The sequence below is a fragment of the Euleptes europaea genome, chromosome 17 (assembly GCF_029931775.1).
Source record: "Euleptes europaea isolate rEulEur1 chromosome 17, rEulEur1.hap1, whole genome shotgun sequence".
Classification (NCBI taxonomy): domain Eukaryota; kingdom Metazoa; phylum Chordata; class Lepidosauria; order Squamata; family Sphaerodactylidae; genus Euleptes; species Euleptes europaea.
In genome coordinates this window covers 15,661,482-15,686,776 of record NC_079328.1, presented here as the reverse complement: position 1 = coordinate 15,686,776, position 25,295 = coordinate 15,661,482, and the positions used below count along the sequence as shown (strand labels likewise).

Genomic DNA, 25,295 nt, shown 5'->3' with positions numbered 1-25,295 from the left:
CAGACGGAGACCCGGCCTGTTTCCATCCTGAGAGGCTCCCCGGCGGAACCACACGCAGTAGCCGGCCGGTCCCAGCAGCAACTCAAGGCTGGCTCTCCGGGGCGCCGCCCTTAGGAGGCTCTTCGGAGCGAGGCCTCACCTTTCCCCGCCGAGGAACACGGCGGCGCCGCTCTCGGCGTTCGGCTACTTGGCCTGGAAGCCGGCGGCCGGGCCGGAACGAGGCGCTCGGCGCGCCGAGCCCCTTGCGCGTGCGCAGAAGAAGCGCCCCGCGCCAGCCACGGCGGCGCATGCTCTGTGCGGCGCGTCCCGGGTCATGTCGGCGGCGTCCAAGGTGGTGCTCGGGTTGACCGCGGTGCTGTCGGTCGGGACCGTGGCCGGCGTCCACATCCAGCAGAGCCGTCTCAGGGAGGCAAGTGGGAGGCCCTTGCCCCTTCGCCGGGAAGGCGCCGGAGGCCAAGCCCCGCCCGCCCCCAGTCACAAGCGCGGGCCTGCGGAACTCCCCGCCACAGGACGCGGCACCCGAAAAAGAATCGGCGCGGTCCGTGGACCGCTCGGCAGAGATTGGCGTGTCCCAGATGGTGCCTGCGGGCCCGATGCAGAAGCTCTCGGCCGCACGCCCTGTTGTGTGTCTGACCACTGTTACAGTGCATTGGATTGAATGGGTTTAGACTGGATTGAATGGGTTTAGACTGAATTGAATGGGCTTAGACTGGAGTATCCTTATGAATTGGAAACAGTATCCTGAGCCAGTGCATTGAATTGAATGGGTTTAGACTGGATTGAATGGGTTTAGACTGGATTGAATGGGTTTAGACTGGAGTACCTCTCCTTATGAATTGGAAACAGTATCCTGAGCCAGTGCATTGAATTGAATGGGTTTAGACTGGATTGAATGGGTTTAGACTGGATTGAATGGGCTTAGACTGGAGTACCTCTCCTTATGAATTGGAAACAGTATCCTGAGCCAGTACATTGGATTGAATGGGCTTAGACTGGATTGAATAGGCTTAGACTGGATTGAATAGGCTTAGACTGGATTGAATAAGCTTAGACTGGAGTACCTCTCCTTATGAATTGTAAACAATATCCTGAGCCAGTGCATTGAATTGAATGGGTTTAGACTGGATTGAATGGGCTTAGACTGGAGTAACTCTCCTTAGGAATTGGAAACAGTATCCTGAGCCAGTGCATTGAATTGAATGGGTTTAGACTGGATTGAATGGGCTTAGACTGGAGTAATTCTCCTTAGGAATTGGAAACAGTATTCTGTGCCAGTGCATTGAATTGACTAGGCTTAGACTGGATTGAATGGGTTTAGACTGGAGTAACTCTCCTTATGAATTGGAAACAGTATCCTGAGTCAGTGCATTGAATTGAATGGGCTTAGACTGGATTGAATGGGCTTAAACTGGATTGAATGGGCTTATACTGGAGTAATTCTCCTTAGGAATTGGAAACAGTATTCTGAGCCAGTGCATTGAATTGAATGGGCTTAGACTGGATTGAATGGGCTTAGACTGGAGTACCTCTCCTTATGAATTGTAAACTGTATCCTGAGCCAGTGCATTGAATTGAATGGGCTTAGACTGGATTGAATGGGCTTAGACTGGATTGAATGGGTTTAGACTGAATTGAATGGGTTTAGACTGGAGTACCTCTCCTTATGAATTGGAAACAGTATCCTGAGCCAGTGCATTGAAATGAATGGGCTTAGACTGGATTGAATGGGTTTAAACTGGATTGAATGGGCTTAGACTGGAGTAATTCTCCTTAGGAATTGGAAACAGTATCCTGAGCCAGTGCATTGAATTGAATGGGCTTAGACTGGATTGACTGGGTTTAGACTGGAGTACCTCTCCTTATGAATTGGAAACAGTATCCTGAGCCAGTGCATTGAATTGAATGGGTTTAGACTGGATTGAATGGGTTTAGACTGGATTGAATGGGTTTAGATTGGATTGAATGGGTTTAGACTGGAGTAACTCGCCTTAGGAATTGGAAACAGTATCCTGAGCCAGTGCATTGAATTGAATGGGCTTAGACTGGATTGAATGGGCTTAGACTGGAGTAACTCTCCTTAGGAATTGGAAACAGTATCCTGAGCCAGTGCATTGGATTGAATGGGTTTAGACTGGATTGAATGGGCTTAGACTGGATTGAATGGGCTTAGACTGGATTAATTCTCCTTAGGAATTGGAAACAGTATCCTGAGCCAGTGCATTGAATTGAATGGGCTTAGACTGGATTGAATGGGCTTAGACTGGAGTAACTCTCCTTAGGAATTGGAAACAGTATCCTGAGCCAGTGCATTGAATTGAATGGGCTTAGACTGGATTGAATGGGCTTAGACTGGATTGAATGGGCTTAGACTGGAGTACCTCTCCTTATGAATTGGAAACAGTATCCTGAGCCAGTGCATTGAATTGAATGGGCTTAGACTGAATTGAATGGGCTTAAACTGGAGTAACTCTCCTTAGGAACTGGAAACAGTATCCTGAGCCAGCGTGGTATAGTGGTTATGAGCGGTGGTTTGGAACGGTGGAGTCTGATCTGGAGAACCGGGTTTGATTCCCTACTCCTCCTCCACATGAGAAGCGGAGGCTAATCTGGTGAACTGGATTTGTTTCTCTGCTCCTACACACGAAGCCAGCTGGGTGACCTTGGGCTAGTCACACTCTCTCCGCACCCACCTCACAGGGTGTCTTTCTGTTGTAGGGAGGGGAAGGGAAGGTGTTTGTAAGCCGGTTTGATTCTTCCTTAAGTGGTAGAGAAAGTCGACATATAAAAACCAACTCTTCTTCTTCCCACCACCCTCAAACAGATAAAGCTCTGCTCATCAGCAAAAGGGATTTTTGCTATTATTTGAACTGTAGGGTGCTGTGTGTGTGTGTGTGTGGGGGGAGGGTCTAGTTGAAAAGTGGGATATAAATCTAATGGATGAGCCGGAGCCCCAAAGGCCAATCTTAAGGGTGTTTCTGGGCTTTAGGTAAAGGTCTCCTGTGCAAGCGCCAGGTCATTCCTGACCCATGGGGTGATGTCACATCTCAACGTTTTCTAGGCAGACTTTGTTTACGGGGTGGTTTGCCAGTGCCTTCCCCAGTCATCTTCCCTTTACCCCCAGCAACTGGGTACTCGTTTCACCGACCTCGGAAGGATGGAAGGCTGAGTCAACCTTGAGCCGGCTACCTGAAACCGACTTCCGTCGGGATCGAACTCAGGTCGTGAGCAGAGCTTTTGACTGCAGTACTGCAGCTTACCTCTCTGCGCCATGGGGCTCCTTTTTCTGGGCTTTAGTTGTTCACATATCTGTAGCGCTAGGTATGTGGAGTGGCAGCTCTGGAGACTCAAATGGTGTGTGTGTGATGTGCTGCTTGCAGCCACTTTTCCATACAGGGTAAATAAAGATGAGCACTTGCTGAGCAGGAAGCTACCACTGAGTGTGTTTTATCACCGGGTAAACATGGGGTCCTTAGTGTCCTGCCAAGCGATTAGAAGTTTTCCCCGTTGTTTGTTTCCCTAGATTCTTGTTCGCAAGTACAGATGGGTGATAAAACTGTCCACACTGCTTGTTAGGAGGTTTACAGGATTATCAAATGATTAAATGTGCATTTCTTTAAGTGGTTCTTTGGTCAGATGCCAGCTGTGGTCGCTCAAAGCTAGAGTCCGTTTATGGCAAGTTTTGAAGGAGCCACAAGATGATATGTGGTCATGCGATTCTCCCTTTTCTGTTAGAGTAGATTCACGTGGCCCCTGTGCTCATGTTTTGGGCCCTGGTTTTGGGACAGAGTAAAGCCTAACTCTGGGGAAAGGCTCATTAATCTGTAGCAGCTAGACTGCAATCCAGAGAGCATCTGTAAGAGCTCTCATCCCAGCACCTGGGCAGCTGCCATGAGGAGAGCAATATGGCCACAGAGAAGAGCAAAGCTATTAAAAACACCCAGCAAAGCTATTAAAAACACCCAGCAAAGCTATTGTATGTCCCAAGTTATGTATTTATTTAATTGTGTTTACATACCCACTTTTTCCCCAGCCACCTTGGACCCAAGGTAGATGACAGATAAAAACCACTTAAACTGCAGGAAAATATGAAAAAAAGTTTAAAAGCAATTAAAAACACCCAGCAAAGGAAGTAAGCTGGCCATAATGGGGTGAGGGTGGGAATCTTGGCAGTCTCACTCTCTCACCTAAGCTGTGTTGCCCTCATGCTGTAGAGTTCAAGGGAAGGCAGAGAGGGAAGCCCTTCCACTTTCTCCAGATGTGCAGGGGCTGGCTACGATTCAGCGGTAGTGGGGAGACGCAACCCTCCACACTCAAAGGTGCCCTGTCAATTTAAAAGGTTATACTTGTATGTCTATGTGTTTGGGGTGGCACATGGTCATATGGTTCTTTTGGTTGGTGGTAATTGCAAATGTGGCTCTCTGCAAGCCACAGAGCAAGTACCACTGATTTAGAGAAATTGTTCCAGAGAATTGTTGCACTTTATGGTTTCTGTATAAGTGTTACTTTCAGGCTGCCTTTCCTTCACTAGTACCTCTGCACCGTCTCCTGTTTTTTGTTCTAGATCGTTAGGAAACATAATACAACCTTTCTCTTTCAGAGGCTACGTGAAGGAGTGGTGAGAGACATTGAGAGACAGAATCGGAAAGAAGAAAACCTTCGCCTTTTGAAGGAACAGATTGCTTTAACAAAACAACTCGAAATAGAAAGAGAGACAGTGCTGATGGCCAAAGGACCCCAGCAGTGAAGGAGAAGGGCTGACTTTTCTGTTTTCATTCAAATTTACTGGGCTTCCTCTTGATGCTGCTTTAAATGTCGGGAGAGCAGGGTCCCTGTGCGCCAGGAAGAACTCTGCCAAGTCACAATGGATAATAGTGTGTATGTGGGTGAGATGATGAGTTGTCATGATGACGAAGCTACCAGAACATCAACTTCAGAAGGGCTGGAGGAAGGGGAGGTGGAAGGGGAGACACTCCTGATCGTGGAGTCTGAAGATCAGGCATCAGTAGATTTGTCTCATGACCAGAGTGGGGACTCATTGAACAGTGACGAAGGAGACACATCCTGGATAGAGGAGATGTCCTACTACTGTGAAAAATGCCAGAAATGGATACCTGCAAGTAAGATTCCCTTTATCACTTTGTGCTTTGTTCTTGTATTTTTTGTAATTAAAATTGTGTTTTATGATCCTGTACAAATAGGGGTGCCCTGACCTGGATGGCCCAGGCTAGCCTGATCTTGTCAGATCTCAGAAGCTAAGCAGGGTCAGCCCTGGTTAGTATTTGGATGGGAGACCACCAAGGACGTCCAGGGTTGCTATACAGAGGAAGGCACTGGCAAACCACCTCTGTTAGTCTCTTGCCTTGAAAACCCCATAAGGGGTCGCCATGAGTCGGGTGCGACTTGAAGGCACTTTACACACACACACACACACACACACACAAATAGGGGTACGTGGGTACCTGTGTTACAGGTACTCTCTAATAGGTTTGACAGAACTGGCCTAAAAATAGGCTTTCTCAGTTTCTCTTTTCTGGATTTCTTGATACTGGTTAATGTGTGCAAGGATTCCTAAAATATTGTATTTAAGGTGATATGAAAGTTGTTATGCAGGCTCATTTAAACGTTCAAGACACTGCCTGATGTTATCAGATGATGAAATTCATATATCTCTATGAGGACCTTAGAGCACGATATCTCTCTCCTCTTTTAATACATAAATTCAATTCCTGTGTTTCTGATATAATGCCTTTTTAATTAAGTGATATGGATCTCAAGGCTACATTGGCAAAATTTATCTCAGTCCTTATATGCCCCAAACATTAGATTCAAAACTATGCTGCTCAAGATCAGTGGATCAAGGAGCTTCTACGGGATAAAGGAAAGGAAGGAAAGAAATTCACGTGTCAAGTATTGGGATGCTCTCTATGATGTAAACGGCATCTGTTATAGGTGCCTGTCTAGGCAGAATGAACAAATGAGGTTTGGTCAGAATTAAGATTTGAGTATGCATTGTATGTCCCACATTATGTATTTATTTAATTGTATTTATATACCCACCTTTCTCCCAGCCACCTGGGACCCAAGGCAGATAAAAACAGATAAGACAGATAAAAACCACTTAAACTGCAAGAAAATATGAAAAAAAGTTAAAAAGCTGTTAAAAGCACCCAGCAAAACCAATCAAAGAACCTCCTTTCACACAAGCTGCCCTCCCCAAGTCCTAACAAACTCCGAGAACTTTCAAGGGTTTCCCAGGGATCTTCTTAAAAGATCCATCTTGCAGCTCTTGAACTGCAGGAGAGACAAGAGCCTTCCTGAGTCCTGGAAGACTTCCACAGGGCCCAGGTGGCTACAGAAAAAGCCGGTGAATGAGGCAGCAGGGGAACACACACTCACAGGGTTGGGATGGCCAACAGGTGTCGCTGCGTCGAGTGAGTTGCTGCCCGGAGAGAAGGTCCTTCAGATATGTGGTGTGGTTGAGAGCGGTGAACTCTAAAGATGGAGACCTGGGTTTGATTCCCCACTTCTGCACGTGAGTGGCAGATCTGGAGAACCAGGTTTGATTCCCCACTCCTGCACATGAAGGCTGCTGGGTGACCTTGGGCCGGTCACAGTCCTCTCTGAACTTTCTCAGCCCCACCTACATCACAAGGTGTCTGTTGTGGGGAGAGGAAGGGAAGGAGATTGTAGGCTGTTTTGATTCTCCTTATAAAAAGGTAGAGAAAGTCGGCATATAAAAACCAACTCTTCTTCTATGTAATAGATCAGTACTGTGCATCTTGAAAGTGGTTTTGTATATCTCTGTGTTTGAAAGGGAGAAAATTGCCAGCAAAACGTTTTAACTACTGTGCAGCTGGGATGTCAGACTACGTGACAGACGTCACTGGCCTCCCAAAATGCTCTGTGTGCACACATGTGTAGGGGCTTAGTTCATTTTTATTTCCCACTGCCACCTTCTTGCTCTGCTGGGTGCTGCATTGAAGGTTTACCTGCCTCACATAAGTGGTGTTCCCGTGGTGCAGGGGAGCGCACAAAGTCCCATTGCGCCTTGGCTGCTCCCTTCAAGCATGCCATGCATCAGGTGCTTTGTGAGCATTGATGCAGCTGCACGTTAGAAGTCATTGTAGTAGTTCTTCTTCACAGCACAAAGAGGCATTAGGATAAACAGCAAAGGAAGGGGGTTGTGAGGCACTCATAGTGTGATTTTCACCATTTTTTCTATTAAAAGCTTAACACTTTGCTGTTTTGCATGCTTGTTGCAGGTCAGGTGAGAGAACAGACCAGCTATCTCAAGGGTGATAACTTTTTCCGGTTCACTTGCTCTGATTGCTCAGAAGATGGGAAGGAACAGTTTGAACGGTTGAGGCTGACATGGCAGCAGGTATGCCTCAGAATTTCAAATATTGCTTATTGTGTTCTGTTTGGTTTTTTACAATGAACTTCTGAAATTTGACTCTTAAGAATTGCTAGTACATGACCGAACTCATTACAAAGAGATGTGATCATAGTTTTTATTTAAAAAATACACTGAGGCTCTGTGTGTATTAAAGTAACATGACCCTGTATGTAAGACAACCGCCTTTAAAAAATGTATGCATTAAAATATATATTATTGGACATCTGTAACAATTAAAAACCCCTATTTGGGGGGGATGGCATACAAGGAAAAAAACCCTCATGTTGCATTAGAGTAAATATAGTACCTTTGCCCCACATCTAAACATCCCAGCACAAATGCAGGATTGAGTGTGGATGGTGAAGCGTATCGCCCCCCGTTTCAGTCTGAGGGGCTTCCAGCCCATTCCTGAGGGGGTGGATACACGGTGGCTGGGAGGGGTGCAGCTGCGCCGCCGCCTCAGAGGCTTCCTGGCCGCAAAATAAGTAAATAAAAAGTACGAAAATAGATAATACCTGAAAATCCCCCCATAGCACTTAACGGGGCTATGCCAGCTGTTTTCGTGGCATAGCAATGCTGCAGCAAGAAGGGGTATAGCCGGGGCAAAAGTGGTCTGGAATCTGACTAACATCAGCTCCACCCCAGCAGCGCCCCCCACACCAGTGTGGGCTTTCCCTTTCGGGACTTCCCTGCCGGTGTGGCAGCAACGGCGATGGACAGCGCAGCTTTGTAGTTCCCCAGTGCCCGTGTGTTTGCCCCCGTGTCGGCATCTGTGCCACTTTGCACCATGATAGAATGGCACGGACGCCAGTGCGGGATCACGTCGGCTCTTATGGTGCTTCGCACCCCCTCCCTTCAGGAATGCACTGTAAATCATAAAAAAGATGTGTGCTGGATAAAAAGGATGTGTGTGTTACGGCTGATCATGGCCAGGCAGATGTTGCAGTGTGTGCCTGCCCTGCAACCCTCCAACAATCTTGGGGGTGGATAGGGAACTCTTGGGCATTAGCCCGTGCTGTAGGGAAGCAGTTGTGCTGTATGAACACATCCGATCTTAAGCCAAGGGCTGGCTAAGACATGAGGTGCGTTGAAGAAGGTCAAAATTGGCCTGGTGTTTTTGTGAAATACTGCTGGGAAGTACTGATTATGTCTCTGGACATGCTAGATTAGTCACTATTTCTTTCATGCAGCTGCATCCCCAGGGCTATTTGGACTGCTCTGAATGGAGCAATTGGCAAATGATTGTAATGCTTCTCAGCCACCTGTGCATCCTTCCCTTTAGCTTCTGCCACTCTGTTACCAGATTTACCTTCCATCATGCATAGAAATTGTGGCACACGGTTTACTTCCTCTTTTATCTTTGTTTTTGATGTTCTCTCATTTCTGCTGGGACTTATTACTTGGGTATAGAGTGGTAAGCTGCAGTACTGCAGTCAAAGCTCTGCTCACAACCTGAGTTCGATCCCGATGGAAGTCAGTTTCAAGTAGCCGGCTCTAGGCTGACTCAGCCTTCCATCCCGAGGTCGGTAAAATGACTACCCAGCTTGCTGGGGGTAAAGTGTAGATGACTGGGGAAGACAATGGCAAACCACCCTGTAAACATAGTCTGCATAGTAAACGTGATGTGACGTCACCCTATGGGTCAGTAATGTCCCGGTACGTGCACAGGGTACGTGCACAGGGTACCTTTACATGGGTTATGCTTATCTAAAATAACAAAATTCTCCCTCCAGAACAATATGCAGCCCTGTCCTATGCATATTTAACTGGCAATAGTCCGCTGTCCTTAATCCAAGGAAGTATGCATAAAATTGCAGCTGAAGCCATGTTAGAAATTGTTCCCCCAGATAATGATTTGTCTTGATTAAATTTCAGCATGTTACAATACAAAATTGTACAAGTCTTCTTTTTTTAAAAGATATTTTATTAACATTTTCAGAAAGAAAACACACAAATTACATATACACACATTCACACAGTTTGTTCTCCTTTGGGGAGTCTGTCTCTTCATTTCAAATATCCTATACATTATTCTTATAGTCTACGTTTAAAAAAAAAATAAGTTCCTTCTATCCCATATAGTTTTATAAACTAATCTTTATCTCTAACAATCTATCTTTTCTGTTTAACATATTCGAAATAGCATTCCCATTTTTTTTTAAGTCTTCAGTCGTCTTCTCTTTTATCAAACTGGTCAATCTGGCCATCACCGCAAATTCATCCATTTTTTTTATGCCATTTTTCCAAGTCCGGGATGTCATCCTGTTTCCAGGATGCTGCCAGTATTAATCTGGCCGCCGTTGTCAAATAGCCGAATAATTGTTCATGATTTCTATCCAAGTTATCAGGTTCAATTCCTAATAGCATAGTTTCTGGGTTCAGAGGGAATTTGATTCCTAAAACTTCCTGCATTTCTTGATGAATTTGTATCCAAAATTTCTTAACTTTTTTGCATGTCCACCACAAATGAAAATATGTTCCATCTTTATCTTTACATTTCCAACACCGACTGTCATAAGAGTCATTCATTTTTTTAATGTCCACTGGTGTGATATACCATCTAAAAAATTGTTTGTACCAATTTTCACGTAGATTATTACTTGCCGTGAATTTAATTGACTTTGTCCAAAGTCTTTCCCATTGCTGCATAGTTATCTCCTTTTTAAAGTTTTCCATCCATTTTATCATGCATGTCTTAATTTGTTCTTGATCTGTTTCAAATTTAAATAAGAGTTTATAGATTCCCCCAAAATATGATCCGTATCTTTACTAATTAAGTCTTCAAACTCAGTATTCTTTCTTATCTTGCCCTGTTGTAAACAATCTTGTCGCATTTTCATAATCATTTGATTGTAGGTCAACCAACTGATGTTTCTGCTCTCCTTAATCTCATTCCATGTTTTTAGTTCATCTTCCTCATTTAGCATATCTTGATATTTCACCATATCTACATTCTTCTTCTCTCCCTTGGTTAGATATGTATCTGTGGGAGACACTATCCATGGAGGTGCTGGACTTAATCTGTTTTTATTTCTAAGCCATGTCTTCATCAATCTGTCTTTAATAACATGTTTCTCCCTGAAGATTTCTGAGTTCTTAGCCTTCCATAAATAATAATGAAATCCCTTGTTCCATGTGCCCTTTTCAATGTTCAGATTTGCTTGATCTGGTTTCTTTATCCAGTCCTCAATCCATGATAATCCTGCCGCTTGGTGATAAAGCTTGATATTCGGTAATGCAAGTCCACCTCTTTTCTTTTCATCTTGCATTATTCTAAAATTAATTCTTGGTTTCTTTCCCCCCCAAACAAATTATTAATTTGTCTCTGCCACTCTTTTAACAACTTGTCCTCGATTTGTATTGGAAGCATTTGAAAAAGAAATATCAATCTTGGTAATAGGTTCATCTTGATGACTGCGACTGCAAATTGTACAAGTCTTCTGTAAATAAAATACATGATTAACAGAAAATAATATTTCTTCCAGAAACAACAAGCTTCGTAGATATTATTTGTGAATGAAATATCCCTTTCTAAATTCAGATTGTTATGCTGGCAATGTACAATTTAAGCCTGGAAGGAACCGGCCGCCAAGGTTACTTCAGATGGAAGGAAGATATCTGTTCTTTCATTGAGAAACACTGGACTTTTCTACTAGGAAACCGGTAACATTATGTTGTCTTAAAAACCACATATACGTAGAATGTATAAAATCGTGGGGGTTTTTTCAGACTAAAGAGGAAAAGAGAACCACTGTGTGCGGTGGATGAAATACTGGGTTCAGTTTCTTTACCTGCCTCTAAAACTCAAAGGTTTGCTTTGGGTCTGTCTCTCTGTTTGAGCCTGAATATCTTGGTGGCGGAAAGTGCCGTCGAGTCACAGCTGACTTACGGTGACCCCGTAGTGTTTTCAAGGCAAGAGACATTCAGAGGTGGCTTGCCAGTGCCTGCTTCTGTGTGAGCAGAGAGAGTTCTGAGAGGGCTGTAACTGGCCCAAGGTCACCCAGCAGGCTTCATATGGAGGAGTGGCGAATCCAACCCAGTTCTCCAGATTAGAGTCCGCTGCTCTTAACCACTAGAACATGCTGGCTCCCTCCGAATATCTCACAGGACCGTAATAAGAATAACATTGCGAAATTCCCGATTGTATTGCCTTGAGCTTCTTGGAGGAAGAGATGAATGCAAGCACTACATATTTTTCAAGCTGTACTATGGGGGAAAGTGGGGCAGAAATATTTTAAATAAAAGTAATACATTAAAAAAGGATAATGAATGATTAACATAGAGAAGGGAAAGGGTGCTGTTTTGTGAATAAAATTATCGCAAGGCTTAGGAGAAGTAAGGATCAGTTCTTTCCAAACAAAGGTATATAAAAGACCCTTCTCTACAGTATCATGAGATAATCCAATTTTTACTAAAAGTTGCATCTGTGTGCATAGGGCAGAACTGGAATTTAATGTTGCATATGTATATGATTGAAACATCAGTGTGGATGCTGATGGGAGAGAGAAGGCTACAAAGACCTGGAATATTTTTATGTGCACTTTTTGTGGCCATTTGGTGAATCTGCTTCATTAGCAGCTTTCTCCGTAGTTCGTTCACTTGTTTCCTTCGCATACTGGGGCTTAGTCCTGCGTTTCCCCCTTTGTACACCTCATGCTGGGAAGCTGTTAGTCTCGGCAGTCAACAGTCTTGTTACAACTGGCCTAGAGACAGCAGGGTCTGATAGTGTTTTCAGGGGCCACTATCCAATATCTATCCAAAGATTGTGAGAGACCACAGTAAAAACAAGCTGTACATTTGGCCCTGGCTGATTGCCGAAACAGATTCCTGCTGCAGAACAATCTTGTTCATCTCAGTGAATTTTTCATTGGGCCATTAGTCTGTTCTGGGTTGCTTTTCAATTTGGATTTGGGGGCTGCTTTTCAATTTGGATTCTTCACCTCAGGCAAGAAATGTTTCGGGCCTGCTGTGGCAGTAGCATCCGGCGATCTCCTGACCACAGCAATCCTTCAGAGACCTCTTTTCCTTTCCTGGATTTAGGAAGAAGACATCTACCTGGTGGAGCACTGTTGCTGGTTGCCTTTCCGTGGGGAGCCCTCGTTTTTTCCGCTCTGGGGCTCAAGAATTTGGAGAACCAGGCTGGTGGAAACTTGTCCACAACAGACCACCTACTCTGAAGCCTGAAGGAGAGAAGCTGTCTGTGTCTGCCTTGAAAACTAAAGGTAGTACTCTATAAACGCCATGCAGGCTTGCCCACAGCGACTTTCTGCAAGGGTACAAGATAAGCCTGATCTTAAAGGACAATTTTTGTTTTGTGTGTGTGTAAGCTTTGATTGATGAAGAGCAAGAAGTTGCACTCCTCCATATTGTGGCTTGGTGGATTTCCTTCAGATGTAGAAATGTCTGATGGAAAAGCCCTAATGTAGGCACCCTCCATTTTTAATATCTGCTCATGAAGTGTAGACAACTGGGGAAGGCAATGGCAAACCACCGCATAAACATAGTCTGCCTAGTAAATGTCAGGATGTGACGTCACCCCATGGGTCAGTAATGACCCGGTGCTTGCACAGAGGGCTACCTTTACCATGAAGTTTCTGGCTGAGGAGGAAGGATTCCTCCCCTTTGCACCTCTCGTTATGTTTGTGCTTGCTTCCTTCCCCACTTCCTTTCGACGTCATCTTTTCCCCAGCTCACCTCCCCACGCTTCTTTTTGCCTGTACTTGCATTATTATTTCCTATCTTTTTCTTGGGTACCGTTCATTGCATTTTTCTTTAAAGACAACTACCCTCCACCTGCAACCCTCTGGTTGTGTGTTAGGTATGTCGCACAGAAATTAATGCTGCCTTTGCCTTGGAATCAGATGTTAAAGTTTCAGCACAAACACAATTTTTTTTCTCCTAGCAGGTTCAAAACTGTCCTTGGACCCAATCATTACGGTGGAGGGGCTTAGAAAGCGAGCGAGCCGCAATCCCGTCGAATCCGCCATGGAGCTGAAGGAGAAGCGATCTCGCACCCAGGAAGCCAAGGACATCAGGAGAGCTCAGAAAGAGGCAGCCGGCTTCTTGGACAGGAGCACGTCCTCCACGCCCGTCAAATTCATCAGTCGCAGCCGGCGTCCGGACTTGGTCCTTGAGAAAGGAGAGGTGGTTGACTTTTCTTCCCTGAGCTCCTCTGACCGCACTCCTTTGACCAGCCCCTCGCCCTCTCCTTCCCTGGATTTCTCTGCTCCCGGAACACCCGCTTCCCACTCGGCTACACCAAGCCTGCTCTCGGAAGCGGACCTTATTCCAGACGTGATGCCCCCTCAGGCCCTCTTCCACGGTAAAGCCTGCATTGTTGAATTGTTTGCCGTCCTTTATTACCAAGATCAGCACAGCCTTGAAATGTGATTTCCAACTGTCTTTATAGACCAGGGGTGGGGAACGTCAGGCCTGGGGGCCATTTAAGGCCCTCAAAATCATTTGGTCTGGCCCTTCGTGGGTCCTGGCAGATCTCTAGCTCAGAAGGATCTAAGACTGGTGATCCGCTCCCTCCCACGGACAAGAATAGCCTCTATTCAAGGCAGATGTGAGTTTGTTTTGCAGAGAAAAGGAACCTTTTTTCCTCCTTGCAGAAGAATCGTTAGCTATGGAGCTGCTAAGACCCCCCAAGAAACTGTGTTAACCCTTTCCCACCTGTGGGCCATGGAGAAACGTATTGGTCGTTTAATTTTTAAGTTGATAATATAGTACGGCCCACAAATGATGTTATAAATATCCAAATGGCCCTTGGCGGGAAAAAGGTTCCCCACCCCTGCTATAGACCAAGGACAGTCCTTTTGTGCTGACTGTGGCCTAAGGTTGCCAAGTTCTGGTCACCACACCTAAAAAAAGACATTGCAGTACTTGAGAAGGTGCAGGAAAGAGCAACCAAAATGATCAGGGGGGCTAGAGCAACTGCCCTATGAGAAGCGGTTAAAATGCTTAGGGCTGTTTAGTTTGGAAAGAAGGCAGTTAAGGGGAGACATGATAGAGGTCTATAAAATTACGCATGTTATGGAGAGAGGGGCCAGGGAGAAGATTTTCTCCCTCTCTCATAATACCAGAATGTGGGGTCATCTGCTGAAGCTGCAGGGTGAGAGATTCAAAACAGATAAAAGGAAGTATTTCTTCACACAATGCATAGTTAAATTGTGGAACTCCCTTCCCCAGGATGTGGTGATGGCTGCCAGCTTGGAAGGCCTTAAAAGGGGAGTGGACATGTCCATGAAGGATAGGGCTATCCATGGCTACTAGTCAAAATGACTACTAGTCATGATGCATACCTATTCTCTCCAGGATCAGAGAAGCATGCCTATTATTTTAGGTGCTTTGCAACACAGGCAGGGTAATGCTTCTGTGGTTGTCTTGTTTGTGGACTTCCTAGAGGCACCTGGTTGGCCACTGTGAGAACAGACTGATGGACTTGATGGACCTTGGTTCTTATGCTGTTTCTCTCTCTTTACCTCATACTGCTTCTTAACTTATTAGTTTTAAGCATATTACCAAAATATAGAAAAACTAAACCACATCTGAACGGCTGTGAAAATCAATCACAGGGGAATAAAATTTTGCAACTGAAAGAGTGATAGGTCTACTATTATCTTCCAATAAAGTAGTCTGCTATTATCTTCCAATAAAGTAAAGTCTGCATTAGTGTTTCCTGATATGTTAACAAGCCTTATAAACATACCCATTTCTTTGATGGTGTTTAATATTTTGTTCTGTTTATAGATGATGAAGAGATGGAAGGTGATGGTGTTATCGATCCAGGGACTGAGTATATCCCGCTGCCCAGCAGGCCAATGAGAATGATTCGAAGAAGGGTGAAGACCCCTGAGCAGATCAAGCAAGAGGTGGAGAGTGAAGAAGAAAAAGCAGAGAGGCTGGAAGGTGACGCTGCAGGCCCCGGCAACCCACTCACATCCCTGCAGGCGCAGGGTCAGGAGAAGCGGAAGGCGCAGCTAAAGCAGAAGGACGGCAAGTCTAGCAGGCCAACGTTTGTGTCGGTCAGCATCTATGAAGAGAAGCTTCTTCTGAGGAACTTGGAGGCCTGCCCGAATGCGGTGGCCATGACGCCCAAGGCTCGGAGGCTGAGGCGCAAGCTGATAGTCCGGCAGGCCAAGAGGGAAAGGGGCTTGCCCCTCTTTGACTTGGACAGCATCGTGAACGCCGCTCTCCTCCTGGTGGATGGGATTTATGGAGCCAAGGAAGGTGGTGTTGGCTGTCCCCCAGCAGGCCACGCAATGTACAGAACCACTAGCCAGGACTTCAGGATCTTGGATCGGTTCCAGGTGAATGTTGCCAGGTGTTCTCAAACTCTGGATGGGGGTGGGGTGGGGGAAAGAACAGGGTCCAGGATGGTCTCTGATCTGGAGAACCGGGTTTGATTCCCCACTTCTCCCCATGAGCAGTGGAGGCTCATCTGGTGAACTGGATTTGTTTCCCACTCCTACACATGAAGCCAGCTGGGTGACCTTGGGCTAGTCACAGTTCTTTCAGAACTCTCTCAGCCTCACCTACCTCACAGGGTGTCTGTTGTGGGGAGGGGAAGGGAAGGTGATTGTAAGCCGGTTTGAGTCTCCCTTAAGTGGTAGAGGAAGTCGGCATATAAAAACCGACTCCTCTTCTTCATTCTAAGCCATTCCAGCACTCTTCCAATCACTCTTCTTTTTAAGGTAATCTTTTACCAATCATTGCGAAGTTCTTCTGAGTGGGCAGTTTAGTTTACTGTCACCGTCCATTCTGGTCAGGAAGCAAGTGGATTAATTGGTCTCGTGGCTTAAGGCAGGGCCAGCAAAGTGTGGCATAGCAGTTAAGAGTATTAGGACCAAGGAGACCCAGGTTCAAATCTCCATTCTGCCATGAAGCTCACTTAGTCACTCTTTCTCAGTGTAGCTTACCTAACGCGACAGTGGAAGAGGAGAGTACCATGTGTGCTGCTTTGAGCTACTTGGAGGAACCGGTGGATAAACAATAGTGAAGTTATTGCCTTTCTGTTGAGGAGAACTCTCCTAGTTCTGCGGCATGAGTGTGGCTGAAGAAGGGTACAATATCCAATTTAACTGTGCAAACATAGTCCACAGGAGTAATAGAAAGTACAGGGACCAGCAACAGATGAAGAAAAAGATGGTCAAGCATACAGAACAGAAGGGAACATACAGTATACCTCATTGTTTCCTATCATTCAGGGTCTATTAATACTGGGTCACAAAAGTTACTTAAGCACAGATGTTATGTGCTCGTATTAATTGAGCGGTCACATTTTGCAACAATGGAAGCATCCAAGTTTTGTCTTCAGGGGCAGCCCTGCCTAGAATGCATTTCAGTAATCTAATGTGACAGATGCACGGATAAGTGTGGGCAGAGGATGTAGCTGGAAGGAAGCACTCTTTGCCACGTTTGAATTTGCACCCAACATCCTGCCCCAATTACAAACGAAAACAAATAGGTTAGGGGATTCTCTACAATACTCCACAATCTCCAAAGCACAAATTACCCATAAGCAGTGTAGATGCTAATTAAGATGGTTTTAAATAGTTTCTAGGCCTCCTGGAGGAATTTGACTCTCTCAATTTTCCTTTTTAACTTCCTTCTTACTAGTCCCCTCATTTTTTGTAAAGGCCCCTCTTTTGAAGTCATATGTGATAGTTTTGGGCTTTGGGGGCAACTTCCCATTGATGTGAACATGACATTAACTTAATATAGTCACGGTCACTGTTCCCGATTGGTTCAGCAGCATCTATTTCTCGCACCAAATCTTGAGTTCCACTCAGAACAAGATTAGGGCCACTATCCCTCTGGTTGGGTCTGCGACCAGCTGTTCAATGTACAGTCATTTATGATATCTAGGAACCTCATTTATATGGCACACATATGCCCAGTCTATATGAGGTTAGTTGAAATCACCCACTGTTAACATTTTCTGCTTCAGTCACTTTCTCTACCTCAGTATCTGCCTCGCTTTGGTCAGGTGGGGGATGGTACACACCCACCTTTTACCCTTAGGGCCCAATATCTCCACCCATAATAATGATTCCATGGGGGAATTTATTCCCCCCATTTTTTCCCAGCTTATTTGACTTTATGCCTTTTTTGATCCATAGAGCAACTCTACCCCAGTACACCTCTGTCTGTCCAGTCTTTAGAGTTTATATCCAGGGAGAAGAGTGTCTCCTTGGTTTTTTCCCCATCTCACCAGGTTTCTGAAACACCCGCTGTGTCTAAATTGCCATTTGGCACCAAACACTCTAGCTCAGGGGCTAGGTGCCCGGATCTAGCCCCTTGAGAGCTCTTATCTGGCCCACGAGCCAGCCAAGGCAGCCACCACCCCCAGTCCCAATCTGGGCTGGCGAGGCATGGCCCAGCCCGACCAAGTGACATCTATGTTATATCCGGCCCTCGTAACAATTGAGTTTGACACCCCTGCTCTAGCTTTTCTGTCTTGGCTCAGAGATTTCTAACACTGGCATACAGACACCTGTAGGTTATTTCCCTCTCTTAAGGACCCCCACCTCCCCAAGTGGTAAGGAAAATCCTTCCACGTATCAGGTGCAGATAGGATAAAATGGTCATCTGTATCCCTTTCCCCTTTAAAGCTTCAGTTATAGAGAGCTGTTTCATCATTGCTTTCAGTTGTAAACTTTACGGTTCCTGGTTTGTCATGTTTTCTCTCTGTCTTGTTTTTCAGACCAAGCTGTCTGCTCTGAAGGGGTTTCGACAAACGGCAATGAAATTTCTTAGCCGACTTGTAGGCTCTGAAGTGCTGACTGATCACAGCATCATTAGTCCCTACACATCACGTGTCTTGAAACCTTATATCAGGTGCGGAACACAGGAGGGTTCTTTTTGCTGCCACTGTTTGCATTTTTACCTTCCCTCCTATTTCCCCCCAAATATAGCTTTCTTGGATGATGCATATTTATTGTTACTGATAGTTTGTAGACCACCTTTGCAGAGCCGGTGTAGTGGTTAAGAGCGGTGGTTTGGAGTGGTGGACTCTGATCTGGAGAACTGGGTTTGATTCCCCACTCCTCCACAAGTGGCAAAGGCTAATCTGGTGAACTGGTTTTGTTTCCCCACTCCTACACACGAAGCCAGCTGGGTAACCTTGGGCAAGTCACAGCCCTGTTAGAGCTCTCTCAGCCCCACCTACCTCACAGGGTGCTTGTTGTGGGAAGGGAAGGTGATTGTAAGCTGGTTTACTTCTTCCTTAAGTGGTAGAGCAAGTTGGCATATAAAAACCAACTCTTTTTCTTCTTCTTTATTGGGCAGACAGCTGGAGGGCCTGACTTTAGGCTGGAAAGTGGGGTAGAAATTAAGTACATAAGTATGGTCCTGATCAAGTTTGAGTTTGTAACAGTGACTGAAGTAGATTATTGTTGTTCCCATTTTACAGATGGGGGGCTGAAGCTGGCAAGGAGAATTTTGTGTGTGTGTTTAAGTGCTGTCAAGTCGCTTCTGACTCATGGCAACCCTATGTCCTCCAAAACAATCAGATGCTGTGGCACACCCATTTCTTTTAAAACCAGCCGTAGTTTTTCATGGTCCACACAGTCAAAAGCTTTGCAATAATCTATGAAACACAAGATGACTTTCTTCTGAAGTTCTCTGGTATGTGCAAGCATCAGGTCATTACTGACCCATGGGGTGACATCACATCCCGATGTTTACTAGGCAGACTGTGTACGGGGTGGTTTGCCAGTGCCTTCCCCAGTCATCTACACTTACGCCCAGCAAGCTGGGTTCTCCTTTTACTGACCTCGGAAGGATGGAAGGCTGAATCAACCTTGAGCTTCCCTGGGGGTGGGGGGTGGGGTGTGTGGATTGCTTTGGTTTTATCACTTTCTAAAATGCAACCTCTCCAACCATGACCCAGCCTGACTGCTGTTGTGTTCTCACCAAGACAAATGTTGGGGTTTTTTGTGTGTGTGTCCTTTCCAGGCGAGATTATGAGACCAAACCCCTGAAACTGCAGCTACTGGCTGAAATTCGAGCACACGCACACAAAGACGATCCCAGCTGGACCACTGAACCAGAGTCCCCTATTGATTATTGCTACGTGCGCCCCAATCACATTCCCTCTATCAACTCCATGTGCCATGAGTTTTTCTGGCCAGGTAAGATCACCTTTGAAATGAATGGTCTAGATGGAAAAGAGAAAGACCTTTTTGATGGAGCAGCAGACATGATGGGAGGACCAGCATTTTAAAACTAAAAGGCAGCTTGGTGATGGTGGAAAGTGCTGTCAAGGCACAGCTGACTTACGACGACTCCGTAGGGTTTTCAAGGCAAGAGACGTTGGGAGATGGTTTGCCACTGCCTGCCTCCACGTGGGCTGAGAGAGTTCAGAGAGAACTGTGACTGGCCCAAGGTCACCCAGTAGGCTTCATGTAGAGGAGTGGTGAAACCAACCCGGTTCACCAGATTAGAGTCCATTGCTCATGTGGAGGAGTGGGGAATCGAACCTGGTTCTCCAGATTAGAGCCCGCCGTTCTTAACCACTACACCATGCTGGCTCAAAACAGCTTTCGGGGGGGGGGGGATGTGTGGGAATGCATGTTTGCAGGCACACACTTCAGCTCCCAGTTTTCCTATTGCACATTTGTCTCCCAGCTGCTTTCCCCCTAAAGATATACAGTGAGGGAAAAAAGTATTTGATCCCCTGCTGAATTTGCTTGTTTGCCCTCTGACGAAGAAGTGACCAGTCCATAATTTTAATGGTAGGTCTATTGTAGCTGTGAGAGACAAAATAACAACAGGAAAAACCCCAGAAACCCAGAAGACAAAAGTCAGAGATTGATGTGCATTATAATGAGTGAAATAAGTATTTGATCCCTTTGCAAAAGATGACTTAGTACTTGGTGGCAAAACCCTTGTTGGCAATTACAGAGGTCAGACGTTTCTTGTAGGTGGCAACCAGGTTTGCACACATCTCAGGAAGTATTTTGTCCCACTCCTCTTTGCAGATCCTCTCCAAGTCAGTAAGATTTCAAAGCTGATGTGTAGCTACTCGAACCTTCAGCTCCCTCCACAGATTTTCAATAGGATTAAGGTCTAGAGACTGGCTAGGCCACTCCAGGACCTTAATGTGCTTCTTCTTGAGCCACTCCTTTGTTGCCTTGGCCGTGTGTTTTGGGTCATTGTCATGCTGGAATACCCATCCTCGACCCATTTTCAATGCCCTGGCTGAGGAAAGGAGGTGAGGGATTGGACGATACATGGTCCCGTCCATCGTCCCTTTGATGCGGTGAAGGTGTCCTGTCCCCTTAGCAGAAAAACACCCCCAAAGCATAATATGTTCCCCTCCATTTTTGACGGTGGGGATGGTATCCTTGGGGTCGTAGGCAGCATTCCTCCTCCTCCAAACACGGCAAGTTGAGTTGATGCCAAAGAGCTCGATTTTGGTCTCATCTGACCACAACACTTTCACCCAGTTCTCCTCTGGGTCATTCAGATGTGCATTTGCAAACTGCAGACTGGCCTGTACATGTGCTGTCTTGAGCAAGGGGACCTTGCGGGCTCTGCAAGATCTCAGTCCTTCACGGCGTAGTGTGTTACCAACCGTTTTCATGGTGACTATGGTCCCAGCTGCCCTGAGATCATTGACAAGTTCCCCCCGTGTAGTTCTGGGCTGCTTCATCACCGTTCTCATGATCATTACAACTCCACGAGATGAGATCTTGCATGGAGCCCCAGACCGAGGAAGGTTGACAGTTAGGGTTAGGGTTGTCACCTTCTCACCAAGCTGCTTGGCAATAGTCTTGTAGCCCAGTCCAGCCTTGTGCAGGTCTACAATCTTGTCCCTGACATCCTTGGACAGTTCTTTGGTCTTGGTCATGGTGGCTAGTTTGGAATCTGATGGATTGATTGCTTCTGTCGACAGCAGAACCCTAACCCTAATCTGGCTGGTTGATAGGGGATCAAATACTTATTTCACTCACTAAAAGGCACATCAATCTGTGACTTTTGTCTTCTGGGTTTCTGGGGGTTTTCCTGTTATTCTGTCTCTCACAGCTACAATAAACCTACCATTAAAATTATGGACTGGTCATTTCTTCGTCAGAGAGCAAACAGGCAAATTTAGCAGGGGATCAAACACTTTTTTCCCTCACTGTATGTGCATTTTAAATCCTGTAAGAGGGGAATTGCCTGAGAGGTATTTAGAGCTGAAAAGCACGTGTGTGGGTACGTAATGTATATATGAATATTATGTCTTCAAACAGCATTAACCTGGTTGACTAATAACACTGTTAGAGGTCCCCGTAAGAAAAGATCTGGATTGGGAAGGGTTGTAGCGTAGCAGATGCCTTGCATGGGGAAGGCCCCGATTCAGATAGCCCGGTGGAAGTAGAGCCAGTGTGGGGAAGCAGTGAGAATGCTTGACATGGATGGTGGGGAGTTGGCTTCAGGCCACCACTCAGGCCACAAAGCTCACCGAGTGACCTGGGGCCAGTCAGTGTTTCCACCCCAGAGGTTTATTGAACACATGAAGCTGCCTTATACTGAATCAGTAGTTAATATATAATTTGAGTGATGTTGGTCTGTTCCTGGAAGCGCTTTTCTGAATTTCGTAGCACTGGCTTTCCTGGAATTTTGTAACTGTACAAAGCTTGGTTGATTCTGCCATAATAGTCTTAATTTTCCTAAGTGTCCATGGGCAAGCTGAACATAATAATTGCAATAAACGCATCTTAGAACAATAAATAGGTGACCCTAATCCCAGGGGGAATTATATTGTTATACTCAAGGAGCTGCTCAGCTTGTGCCAAATGCCCTTCCAGCCACTGGACAAGACCTGGGGTGGGTAGAAAGCATCCTAGCGGGGGATGGGACAGCTAGAAGATCATTGGGCAGAGTGGAATGGGGGAATTTATCACACGGGAATATATAATTTAATTGTACCATTGAATACTATGCTCTTCTGTTATATGAAAGTGACTTAAAGTGTTTCTTATAGGATTATTACCAAGCTCATATTAGATAATGAATTACTTTGGTGTTACACTGTATTCTTTCATATTCTCTTTTAACTTGTGTAAATGAGAGCCCCTCCCCCCCCGGGCCACACCTTTGCTTGAAGCGTTAACCAGTCTTGAATATAGCTGTATATGATGCACTCTCTCTCCCCCTCACCACCATCAAAGGGTAATTCTTTGTGGATTTGGTCTTCTTTCCCCCTGCAGGGATTGACCTGTCAGAATGCCTGCAGTACCCCGACTTCAGCGTTGTTGTTCTCTACAAAAAGGTCATCGTGGCCTTTGGCTTTATGGTGCCAGATGTTAAGTACAATGAAGCATACATCTCTTTTCTCTTTGTTCATCCCGAGTGGAGGCGATCAGGGATTGCAACGTTTATGATTTACCATCTTATTCAGGTAGTTTCTCTGTTATATTTTATGTAGGTGCAAAAGCAAATGGGGCAGATTTCACTCTGCATGTGCTTTATCATTTGTGTGCCCCCTTTTCATTGACTGATGTTCAAATGCAGTGTGTGTGCTGGTTGGTAGGTGGGGAATCCCTGAAGAGATACTGAGGCATGGCTTGTGTTTGGGAGTCAGCTGTTAGTGCCTCGTCATCTGGAGAGTGGCACAATTTCTAAATACTCCAGGAGGGTTAGAGTGACACTGAACCAATGGATCAGGACCTGTCAGGAGCATTTTGCTTCTGGACAATTAATGTGATCTCTTGCCAGGCTCAAGGCCAAAGCCCCTGTCATGTTGTAAGGTTTTGTCTGAATCAATTGTACAGTATGTCAGCACCTGTCTTGGCAGCCACTATGATTGGACATTGGTGCAGACACGTTTCTGAGTGAACAAACATGCCAAGAGCAGCAAATTTCCCCCTTCACCTTACACTGCTATAAATATATGTATGACTAATCTATAAATCTGCCAATTATATCTCACTGTTCACTTTTGCCTGACTGGCATGTATTTTTTCTCTTGCTTATCTGCGTCGAGTTTTGCTATATCATCAATATATCTAATTCTCAACATGGTCAAATCTGTGAATATTTAAATATGGCGACTGGAGCAATGAACAGACAAGACAGATCTTTCCACAAACCTGCAAAAGCCCCAGAAAAATCTTTAAAAAAAGATAAAGTAGAGGGGGGGGTAACTCCCCTCCAAAATAACATAAGCAGTGCCTGCAGCTTTAAGAGAGAAATGCCCACAGTGGCTGTTGCTAGGCAACCACAAAGTATTGACAGCCTTGGTTACTGTCAGGCAGGGATAAAGGACAGGACCCTTTCCAGGGCAGTTTTGGCCGTTAAGTACAGACATATTGGAGCCATTCCCAGCAGCAACCCATGGCTGACTTGCTGCTACACAGCTTCCATGACTCTCACAGGCCTGTAACTGTTATATTTTTGAAATTGTACCATAATTGTTCTTGACTTCCTGAAAGTCCTTAAGATATTTAAAAAAATAGCAGCACAAGCAACCTGCCCACCTTTGTTGTGAGGAGGATCTGTACCATGCGCGAGATCCACTCCACATCACAGTAGGTGTTGGAGTGCCATGTATGAAGCATCCTGCCTCTTTCAGAGTTTGAATTTTTACTTCCTTGTTTCATTTTTTTTTAAACCTTAACCCAATTTTTAATTTGTGTTCTCTGACAGACCTGCATGGGCAAAGATGTAACCCTTCATGTCTCCGCAAGTAATCCTGCAATGCTGCTGTACCAGAAGTTTGGATTTAAAACTGAGGAGTACATTTTAGATTTCTATGACAAATATTACCCTTTGGATAGTAAGGAGTGCAGGCATGCATTCCTTCTGAGGTTGCGCCGATGATACGTAGGCTTATCTGGAGTTACATGCGAAACCTGGAACCTTGGAGAAAATTTGGCTCAAAAATATTTCTCTTAAAAGAATCTGAGGTTTCTTTTGCTTTATTAAGAGTGATGCACATTTTGTAACCTATTGATCGTAACAGAGATGCCAAGGAACGATTGATGGGAAATGTATACACAACTCCTTTACCTGGAAGGATGGATCGAGTCCCTTACATTTCCTGAAGAACTCTTTTGATAAGCCAGTTGATGATTCTCAAGGGCTTTGATTTCTACATTTAAACTCCTGCTCTATTCAGTGGTATTCTGTTTTTCCAATTGTTCTTTGTTGGAAAGAGATAAACATACTTGAATCAGCCTGCCCAAGTGTCTTGTCACTTTATTGGGTAGAAACCAATTGTGCTTCCTTTTTGTCTATCCAAGGTCAGTTAGCAGATGGGGTTGTATAAATCAAAACATCTGTTTGCTATGAAGATAGTGTGTTGATTTCTTTTGAACTGGTAGTAGAATTCTATTCATAAGAACCTAATAAAAAAAATCCTGAATACTATTCAAACCTCCCAATATTTTAACAATGGGCTTGAATTCCAGGGTCTCATTTTAAAACGAAATAATGTTATGGCTCTCAAGATAAATGTGTGGGTAGCATCTGCTAAATGATTAAAAACCAGAAGGGGTGGTGGGGTCTTGCCAAGTTCTGACTGCTTCTGGCCTCAGTTGTTCTGCTTTCTTCTTCTCTTTCCCCACCTCCTTTGATTTTACCTCAAACCGAAAAGACATCTAAACTTTGCAACAGCAACGCCTTTCAGCAAAATCACACACATTTCTTTAGTTTGTACAACTTATTTTGATTGCATTTTACACATGTGCTTTTGGCACTTTTTGCTGATGGTGAAATCTTCTTAAACTGCCTGGTCGAGGAGACCCAGACTGGCATTACCTTCCTGTCCTGTAGGACATAGAAGGAAAAGGACAGACTGTGAACCCCCCAAAGTGGCTGGTCCCTGATCTGAGGATGAGCTGAAGGAAAAGGACAGACTGTGAACCCCCCAAAGTGGCTGGTCCCTGATCTGAGGATGAGCTGA

General features: G+C 45.2%; 2 protein-coding genes across 2 annotated transcripts; both read left to right on the top strand.

The window, feature by feature from the left end:
- Nucleotides 1-313: 313 nt before the first annotated feature.
- Nucleotides 314-4,744, top strand: LOC130489207 (protein PET117 homolog, mitochondrial). Its single transcript, XM_056862956.1, has 2 exons — nucleotides 314-409; nucleotides 4,598-4,744. Exons 1-2 carry the CDS (start codon nucleotides 314-316, stop codon nucleotides 4,742-4,744), a joined length of 243 nt encoding a protein of 80 aa, XP_056718934.1.
- A 98-nt stretch (nucleotides 4,745-4,842) lies between these two features.
- KAT14 (lysine acetyltransferase 14) lies at nucleotides 4,843-24,216 on the top strand. Its single transcript, XM_056862813.1, has 10 exons — nucleotides 4,843-5,117; nucleotides 7,263-7,381; nucleotides 10,938-11,059; nucleotides 12,437-12,618; nucleotides 13,302-13,718; nucleotides 15,149-15,708; nucleotides 18,105-18,238; nucleotides 19,358-19,533; nucleotides 22,600-22,790; nucleotides 24,038-24,216. Exons 1-10 carry the CDS (start codon nucleotides 4,862-4,864, stop codon nucleotides 24,209-24,211), a joined length of 2,331 nt encoding a protein of 776 aa, XP_056718791.1. The 5' UTR covers nucleotides 4,843-4,861; the 3' UTR covers nucleotides 24,212-24,216.
- Nucleotides 24,217-25,295: the final 1,079 nt, after the last annotated feature.